At 43.8% G+C, this 10,261-nt stretch overlaps 1 protein-coding gene across 1 annotated transcript in view; it reads left to right on the forward strand.

Annotated features, from left to right (window-relative positions):
- LOC142291331 (zinc finger CCCH domain-containing protein 11A-like) overlaps positions 1–9,850 on the forward strand; it is a 183,930-nt gene extending 174,080 nt beyond the window's left edge. Inside the window, exons 16-18 of the mRNA XM_075335799.1 lie at positions 14–171; positions 5,869–5,936; positions 8,845–9,850. Coding sequence (XP_075191914.1) covers positions 14–171; positions 5,869–5,936; positions 8,845–9,076 — 458 coding nt within the window. The 3' untranslated portion in view covers positions 9,077–9,850. The remainder of the gene's footprint in view (positions 1–13; positions 172–5,868; positions 5,937–8,844) is intronic.
- Positions 9,851–10,261: the final 411 nt, after the last annotated feature.

The raw sequence follows: 10,261 nt of genomic DNA on the forward strand, positions 1-10,261 counted from the left end.
TTCCTGCTTACAGAGAAACCAAAACTGAATATAGAGCCTTGTGTGGTGAAAAAAATCTTACCTGTGAAAGTTACCGCAAAGCAGAAAGCACAAGAAAGAGCTATTGTTGCTGAATTGAAACCAATGAGCTCTGCTGTAACCCTCAGTGGAGATGACGAAGCAACAGAAATAGTAAGTTAGATTTGTTTTATTGGCACATGAACACTTCACAAACTGAACGAACAGTACATGAACATAGAGTGTGTGAAAAGTGCTGCCTCTTGTTACTCAGTACATGAACATGGTGTGTGAAAAGTGCTGCCTCTTGTTAATCTGCTGTATGTCAGTGATCAATCACTGAATTCAGTGTAGAATTTAATATGCATCACTATGTGCCGCCTTCTGCTTTACACCTTATCCGTCCATTATCATGTAGAATAAACTTATTTGTAGTTTTGCACAGTACTCCACAGTGCATTTTCTAGCTATAATTGTGAAGGTGACCATACACTACTAGGACAACCCCTTCTTATTCCACATGTTTCCCCCAAGTAAAATAATAAAGCTTATACTCTCTTCCCGTACTGGCACCATTAGTGTGGTGAAACGGTTCACTCTCATTTCCTATTGAGTATTCGATTGGTCCAAAGGCGGAGAGGGAGAAGCTAGCACTGATTGGACTCTGTGCTCCCATGACATCAAAACCCCCCACTAGAGCCCCGGGTCCTCGAGCTGCAGCACCTCTGAAGCGGCGTTGGTACGGCAGATGAGTTTAGGCTTTATTATTTTACCTGGGTGGAAACGTGGAATCAGAAGGGGTTGTCCTAGTAGTGGACAACCCTTTCAAAATAGCTGTCCGCTTAAACCCACTGCAATTTGGACCAACTTTAATCTGTTTAGCTTTTTAGAGCTCAGTGTAGTGCAGGGGTCTCAAACACGCGGCCCGTCAGGCTGCTTCGTGCAGCCCCCAGGCCCGTGCCCCTGGTCACTATCGCGGCCGGTGCAGGGGCCGCAGCCACTGTCTGCACTTTGTTAGATGAGTGTTTTGCCGGCGCTGCGTCCTCAGAGGCAAGGACTGTGCGCGCGCAGCGCTGGCAAAACAAGCATCTGATCTAACATAAATCGCTGCCAAGGGCTGCGGCTCCTGCACCGGCCGCGATACTCACCGGGGCACGGCCTGCAGACAGCAAGAAGCAGAGATGAGGAGCCAAGGGAACGCGGGACAGGTGAGAAGAATGGTGTTTTTTTTTATTTTTGTGTATGTGAAGGACGGCACATTAACCACTTAGCGACCTATGACGTACTGGGTACATCATGGTTCCCTGGTACTTAAGGATCCATGACCTACCCAGTACGTCATGGCGAAATCGCAGCCCCGGTGGCTGCGATCGCTGTTTGCATTGCAAATAGCAAGTACCTTAGATTCGGGGAGGAGGGGACCTCAGGAGGGGTGGTGTCTCCTCCCCGAACCTACGGAGGCTTTGCTTGGCTGACGAACGCCGCTCAGCCAATCACAGCCACTAATGTTTCAGCCATTGAAAATGTCTGTAACATTGAAATCCAGCCATGATCAGTGCATCTGTAGCACCGATCATTGGCTGGAGCTGGGTGACCTCTGTTTCACCCGCCCCCAGCTCTGATTGGAGAGACCGGCCTTGTGACCGATCTGTCCAATCACTGTGGATCTGGGGCCAGAGACCGCCCCTTCAGCTTCACTCAGGAATCTGTGGGTGGAAGCCGAGAGCGATTGGTAAATTATCACCTTTCACCTGCCGCCGCCACTGCCCCCCCCCCCATTACTACAGGATGGGGACATTACTATAGAATAGGGACAAGGTGGGCACATGTCTATAGGATCGGGACACAGTGGGCACATGTCTATAGGATGGGGACAAGGTGGGCACATGTCTATAGGATGGGGACAAGGTGGGCACATTACTATAGCATGAGGACAAGGTGGGCACATTACTATAGCATGGGGACAAGGTGGGCACATGTCTGTAGCATGGGGACAAGGTGGGCACATGTCTATAGTATGGGGACAAGGTGGGCACATGTCTATAGCATGGGGACAAGGTGGGCACATGACTATAGAATAGGGACAAGGTGGGCACATTACTATAGCATGGGGACAAGGTGGGCACATGACTATAGAATAGGGACAAGGTGGACACATTACTATAGCATGGGGACAAGGTGGGCACATGACTATAGAATAGGGACAAGGTGGGCACATTACTATAGCATGGGGACAAGGTGGGCACATTACTATAGCATGTGGACAAGGTGGGCACATGACTATAGAATAGGGACAAGGTGGGCACATGACTATAAAATAGGGACAAGGTGGGCACATTACTATAGCATGGGGACAAGGTGGGCACATTACTATAGCATGGGGACAAGGTGGGCACATGATTATAGAATAGGGACAAGGTGGGCACATTACTATAGCATGGGGACAAGGTGGGCACATGACTATAGAATAGGGACAAGGTGGGCACATTACTATAGCATGGGGACAAGGTGGACACATGACTATAGAATAGGGACAAGGTGGGCACATGTCTATAGGATGGTGACAAGATGGGCACATGTCTATAGGATGGGGACAAGGTGGGCACATGTCTATAGGATGGGGACAAGGTGGGCACATGTCTATAGCATGGGGACAAGGTGGACACATGACTATAGAATGGGGACAAGGTGGGCACATGACTATAGAATAGGGACAAGGTGGGCACATGACTATAGAATAGGGACAAGGTGGGCACATGTCTATAGGATGGGGACAAGGTGGGCACATGTCTATAGGATCGGGACACGGTGGGCACATGTCTATAGCATGGGGACAAGGTGGGCACATGTCTATAGTATGGGGACAAGGTGGGCACATGTCTATAGCATGGGGACAAGGTGGGCACATGACTATAGGATGGGGACAAGGTGGGCACATGTCTATAGGATGGGGACAAGGTGGGCACATGACTAGAATAGGGACAAGGTGGGCACATGTCTATAGGATGGGGACAAGGTGGGCACATGTCTATCGGATGGGGACAAGGTGGGCACATGTCTATCGGATGGGGACAAGGTGGGCACATGTCTATAGGATGGGGACAAGGTGGGCACATGACTATAGGATGGGGACAAGGTGGGCACATGACTATAGGATGGGGACAAGGTGGGCACATGACTATAGGATGGGGACAAGGTGGGCACATGACTATAGGATGGGGACAAGGTGGGCACATGTCTATAGGATGGGGACAAGGTGGGCACATGTCTATCGGATGGGGACAAGGTGGGCACATGTCTATCGGATGGGGACAAGGTGGGCACATGTCTATCGGATGGGGACAAGGTGGGCACATGTCTATAGGATGGGGACAAGGTGGGCACATGACTATAGGATGGGGACAAGGTGGGCACATGACTATAGGATGGGGACAAGGTGGGCACATGACTATAGGATGGGGACAAGGTGGGCACATGACTATAGGATGGGGACATTGCTAAAAGATGGGGACATTACAAGGATGGGCATAATACTATTGGATGGGGACATTACTATAGAATAGGGACAAGGCTGGGGTCATTACTATAGGATGGGGAACATTACTAAAAGAAGTTGGCCAAAATTTCTATATAGTGATAATTGTAATACTATTAGTTACAAGAAAGGGATAAAATGTAAAAAAAAACCACAAAATAAAGCATGACTTTTTTTTAACATCAAATTTTTTTTTTTTTTATTTAACCAAAGAATGTGCACATTTGTTATAATAAACAAGTGAAAAATGTTGAAAATCAGTCATCCAAAAGTGTGTAAAAAAATATATATGGTATCAATAAAAATGTCACTTTGTCCTGCAAAGAATGCGGCCCCCCAAATTATTTTTTTCCTCTGTGCGGCCCATACACCCAGCCGAGTTTGGGACCCCTGGTGTAGTGTATCATTTGATCAAATGTTCAAATCCCCTTGGGAGACTAATGCATATTGTTAAAAAAATTGACAAATAGTACACCTTTACCAACAATCACATTTTCTTAATAAAATAAATTGCTTAAACTGGAAAAAAGTAAGCATACCTTAAAGTCCCTTATTTAGTATTACTACATTCATAATGACGCATACCTTAAAGGGAATATGATAGCAGGTTTTAGCTACCTCATCTGACAGCAGCATGATGTAGGCAAGGAGACTGAATCCAATGGTGTATTACATAGATTACTGGCTGCAGCAGTTCTGATACATCACTGGGTTGTAAACTCTATAGTTTATGTAAACAATAGCATACACACTGATAAGAGAAGCATATTTGCTTTTTTGTTTTTTTTAACTCTGAGGCGGGCTTTGCACACTGCGACATCGCAGGTGCGATGTCGGTGGGGTCAAATTGAAAATGACGCACTTCCGGCATCACATGCGACATCGCAGTGTGTAAAGTCTCGATGATACGATTAACGAGCGCAAAATCGTCGTAATCGTATCATCGGTGCAGCGTCGACGTAATTCATAATTACGCTGACGCGACAGTCCGATGTTGTTCCTCGCTCCTGCGGCAGCACACATCGCTGTGTGTGAAGCCGCAGGAGCGAGGAACATCTCCTACCGGCGTCACTGCGGCTTCCGTAGGATATGCGGAAGGAAGGAGATGGGCAGGATGTTTACATCCTGCTCATCTCCGCCCCTCTGCTCCGATTGGCCGCCTGCCGTGTGACGTCGCAGTGACGCCGCACGACCCGCCCCCTTAACAAGGAGGTGGGTCGCCGGCCACAGGGACGTCGCACGGCAGGTGAGTGTGTGTGTGAAGCTGGCGTAGCGATAATTTTCGCTACGCCAGCTATCACCACATATCGCTGCTGCGACGGGGGCGGGCACTATCGCACTCGGCATCGCAGCATCGGCCTGCGATGTCGTAGTGTGCAAAGCCCGCCTAAGTCTATGTGTCCAAGGGAGCTTGCTCCTGAGGATTTTGCCGCGGAAAACCTGCAGATTTATCTGGATTTTCCAGATAAATCCACAGGTTTTAGCAAGTACAGACACTCCCCATGTTATCCTATGGGACATGGGGAGTGCTGTGTCCATGCTGCGGAATGTGCAGCTGCGGAATATGCTGCGGATGTCCCGCAGCTGCACATAACTGCATGTCAATTATTCCTGCGGATTTACATGCGAAAATCCCGGCCCTCCACTATGGAGATAGAGGCCGGGACTTCTGCAGGTAATCCGCAGTTATGTCCGCAGGTTTACCGCAGCTATTTCGCTTGAATCCCGCAGCTAAAAATAGAAAATAGCTGCAGCTTCCGGGGAGCTGCTGCGGGAAACCTGCGAACATAACTGCGGATATATCCGCAGGTGCAAGCTCCCGTGGGCACCTAGCCTTACAGCATGCTGTCCTCGGCTTACATAGCAAAAACAAGTTTCAAGCTGTGATGTAGTTGCCATGCTCATTACATTCTTAGCATTTTTACTGCGCCACCAGACACTCATATGCACTGATGTATTTTTGCCATGAGTGCTTTGACTTTTTATGGTTTTTTTTTCCTTTTCTTTTTATAAAGTAAGCATATATGAAATTTATAAACTGCGCTCTTCAAACTGCGTTCCTGATTCAAAGATTAACAAACTACATTTAGTGATTAACAGCCGCAATCAGATACCCACTGATCTCCTGAGCCCACTCATTACATGTACGGCGGATGTCTGGACGGAGATAGTCTTGTACAATTCATTGTATCAGCTGTAAATGTCCTTGTAGTCTCATATGTATTCTCTTGGTGTTAAGTCTAGGCATGTTTACACAGTGTATATGTATATAATATATGGTGAGTGTATGGAATTGCTTTGTTTAAATTGTAGTTAATGTCGCCCTCTCTTCACAGCTTTCCATCACCGAGTCGTCTGACGAACCATCAACGGACAGTCCAAAATCAAAACGTCTCAAACTCAGGTATTTGAATCCGAAAAATGTGACTTGGTTGTGAAATAAGATATGTTTAAATGTGTACTGACAAATGGATGTAAGTGTAGTATAAACGATGGCTAGCAGTGTTCAACAGTGATGTTAGACGCATAATATGCTGCATCTTAGTGAGAGATTTTTCTACCCCTATAGCACTTTCAAAACCATGTCACTACTCTTACATTTCGGAGAAAGGAAGTTAGAGCACTTATCACCAATCTGAGTTGCCCTTTTTGTTTAAGAAGAGTAGTGATTTTATTAAATATTAGCATAACAACCGCTCTAAGGCCTTGCGCGCACTAAACGGAATTTCCCTTGGATTACCCGCGGATTTGCTGCATGTTTCACTGCAGAAAATGTTCATAACCTTTCTGCAGTGATTCACCAGAAAGGGAAAAAAAATGCTGTGCGCACTATGCGGATTTTGACAACTGCATGTTTTGCTGCAGGATTCCCGTATTGATTTATAGATTATAAAATATTGGATTTCTTATCTAGATATGTCTATTACTGTGGCATTATAATGGAATGTGAGCTAGGCTGATAATGGAGTTGACTACTTATCTTTGTATCCTAACAATTGTGTTGGACATGATTTCTGTATACAATTCTTACACATTCTCTCCTCCACTTGTTATTGCAGCTGTGCTCACAGGCTTCACAGCTCTCCTGTCCATAAAATGACTGCTAATGGTGTTACATGTGGCTATCTGTGTTCATCGGCCGAATCAAATTGAAAACCCCCTCACATGGGACAGCTGCTTTTCAATTAGTTGATGCTGATACAGGTCTGGTCCTGGGCTCCTCCATCAGCAGCTATTTTGAGAATAGAAAGACTGTGCAGCCTGTGAGGAGGGCTATACGATCAAGCAGGCATCTCTTCAGTGTGTTTACATATTTTTTTTATTTTAAAATTTGGTTCAAACAAAACAAATTGTTCACACAGTAAAATTTAACAACAATTAGTGAAATTACAATCTAAAGTTAAATTAACATTCAATTTTTGAAATAGAAAAAGTGGAGCACGGGAAAGGGGGAAAGCAAAAAAAAAAAGAGGGGGGGAGAGGGAAAGGCTATATGATTAAAGAAAAAGGTAAACTATTAGTTATAGTAAAGTTTTGGCTGAAAATTTAAACTGAATCTCAACACATAAATTGCTAAACGTAACTATTAGAATAAAAAAAAAAAGAGAATAGAATTAAATCATTTTTACAGCTAGTAGCTCCACTAACTCAAGGATTTACTATAATAAGATTGGGATTGAGTGTGGAGTGTGAACATGTAATACTTAAAGGGAACTTGTCAGGTGTAGTATGTACCCAGAACCACAAGCAGTTCTGGGTGTATATTGCTAATCCCTGCCTAACTGTGCCTATATACACTAGCATGGATAAAGGGATCTTTATAAAAAGTATTTCTAAAGATCATATTATATGCTTATGAGCGAGGGACTAGTCGCAAGGGCGTTGGTTCTCTTGTCTAGCCAGCTCCCTTAGCACGCCCACAGGAGCGTACTTACAAGCTAATGAATACTGAGCGACAGAGGATGATCATGCTTACCTCCGCTGCCATCGTGTCAGACGCTGGATTTCGGCTCAGTGCACGTGATCCCAGACTTTCGGTCATGCACACTATGTAGCCGGGTGTACGCATCCTGGCTTCAAACTCGTGTAGTGCGTATGACCGCATGTTTGGGATCATGCGCACTGAGCCAAAGTTGACCGATGGCAGCAGGGAGGTGAGTGCGACCATCCTCTGACACTGCGCATTCATTAGTACGTTGGCACACCCACAGGGAAGTGCTTATATGCTAAGGGAGCCGACTAGCCAAAAGAACGAACACCCTTGTGACTAGTCGCTGGCATGATTAGCATACCATATGGAATTTTTAAAAATACTTTTACTAAAGATCCCTTTATCTATGCTAGTGTATACAGGGACGGTTAGGCAGGGAATAGCAATATGCGCCCAGAACTGCTCGTGGGTCTGGGTGCACATTGCACCTGACAGGTTCCCTTTAATGTTTGTCCCATACTAATATACAGTATATGTCCCCAGTGCATTTGTTAAACTAAAGATAAAGTGGAGAAACCTATCAAATAGGTTGACCACTTTCTATTGTTAGTACAGCTTTCCTCACAAACTAACCAGCACTTCTGTCCAGAAAATGGCTGCTGGTGGAAGATCGTGTGATCAGATCAGTCCATCCTCCAAGAGTAACACCGCCTCACATGAGAAACCTATTTTTCTATTGGAGGAGGCTGATGGTCTGCTCACTTGCTCGTCTACCAGCATCCATTTTATGGTGCAGAGTGCTCTGAGGACAGCTGCACTAAGGAGAGGCAGCGGCCAACCTCTTTAAAGACCACTTTGTTGGAGTTGAACGAAAATGGTGTGAGAATAGCAAAAGCCACCAAGAGAATCCAGTTGTACCAAAGTTATGCAACTTTACTAAACTTTTTATGCCAGTATTTATGTGTAAAAAGCTTTGAAAAGTCGTCACATAATTTTGTCACACTTCATGTCTATGCTAAAATGTAGTGACTTTTCACACTGTTTTTGCCCAGCTCCAACATAGATGGCAGAGCTGGGACAGGGTGGGGCATCCGCCACTTGTCAAATTCATGGCGCGTGGATCAGGACTCCAGTATATCTCCTCATCAACACCAGCATGAGCAACGCCGGTCTTGATAAATCTGGGCCATGTGCTTCTTTATACCCCAGACTGATCATTCACACTCCGGTCACTAATAGAATGTGCTTTGGGCTCCCGGAGATTTGAGATGACCGTTACTGCTCATACGTCTATGGGCAGGAGGAGGGAAGCACTGGAGGAAGACGCTGACATGCAGCTGTAACTGGCAGTTAATAACATTTATTTCTTTTCTTCTCTTAGCCCCCAAGACTATTCATCTTTGCCTAGCGTTTCTGCTCCAGTACCACTTCCCATAAAGTCACCAAGGACGAGTACAGCATCAGTGGGAAAACCGTCTGTATCTGCAGAGGATGAGTTTGAAGACCTGATGTGGGAAATGGATGACGATAAGCTTGATGGAGACTTGGATCTGGACTCAAATAAAGATGAAGATGCTCTTCTTCTGGAGCTGTCAAAGATGATTGACAGCTGATCCTGCAATGACTTTTATACCTGCGCGATGTATACTATACATGATGTAAATAAATAAACAACTGCCATAGTTTTGCACAGTGGTGGCTTTAATAGAATGCTCCATTTTAATCCTGAGCTATGTAAAGCATCGGAATATTATATGGCATCCAGGCTAAAATTGTAGGGAAAAAAAAATATGAAATTTTTTAACTTTTGCCTATATAGATATTACCTTTCTGCTGATTTAATATATCTTCCTAGACTCAGGCAAAACCAATATAAACGATTTATGGGCAATATCTACGCGCTTGACACATTTGTTTAACTTTTGCAAGACTATTCAGCCCCTATTTTACATTTTGTTTGTTTCTATAAAGACTGGAAGAATTTTTTCAATTAATTTTTCTCTTTAGAAGTTCAAAGAAAGACCACATGGGGTTGTTTGGATGAATTACATGCAAATATTAAAATAATTGCTAATATATTATTTAAAACAAGTGTCCCTAGAAGCTTTTTGTGCATAAGCCATAAAACCAAGCTGTAATTTGTTTCTCAGGAAATGCTCTCACCATTGAATCCTATACATTTTTGTATTACTTTTTTTATTGGATTAATTTAAAGGAACCCTATTTGAGGATGACTATTTTTCTTACCCTTAGTGGATGTACATAACTGCATTTACTTAACCCAGTCAGCAACAGAATTTTTAATTTATTTGATTAATCTACCAATGATAATGTGACATTCATTTTTCTTTTTATTTTATTTTATGGACGATTCAGTTTTGGAAAAGCTGATGTTTAAAAGTTGAGTTAGAAGATGTAGAAATGTGTTGAATCATATATTTTCCATTGAAAGTTGTGTGTTATTGCCACAAAGTAAACATTTTCTCAACTTGAATGGTTTCTCGATCTTCTTTTTTTTTCTTTTTTTTTTTTTTTTTCTTCTTTCTCCAATTCTTACTGACTTGAACAAAACATTTTGTCATCTAAAATTACTTTAAAGAAATAACCGTTGACATTATTTTACCCACATGGCCAAAATTGTTGGTACCCCTCATTTAATGAAAGCAAAACCCACAATGGTCACAGAAATAACTTGAATCTGACAAAAGTAATAAATAAAATCTATGAAAATGAACAAATGCAAGTCAGACATTGCTTTTCAGCTTCCACAGAATTTTTTAAAAAAAATAAAACTCATA

The sequence above is a fragment of the Anomaloglossus baeobatrachus genome, chromosome 2, assembly GCF_048569485.1.
Source record: "Anomaloglossus baeobatrachus isolate aAnoBae1 chromosome 2, aAnoBae1.hap1, whole genome shotgun sequence".
NCBI lineage: Eukaryota > Metazoa > Chordata > Amphibia > Anura > Aromobatidae > Anomaloglossus > Anomaloglossus baeobatrachus.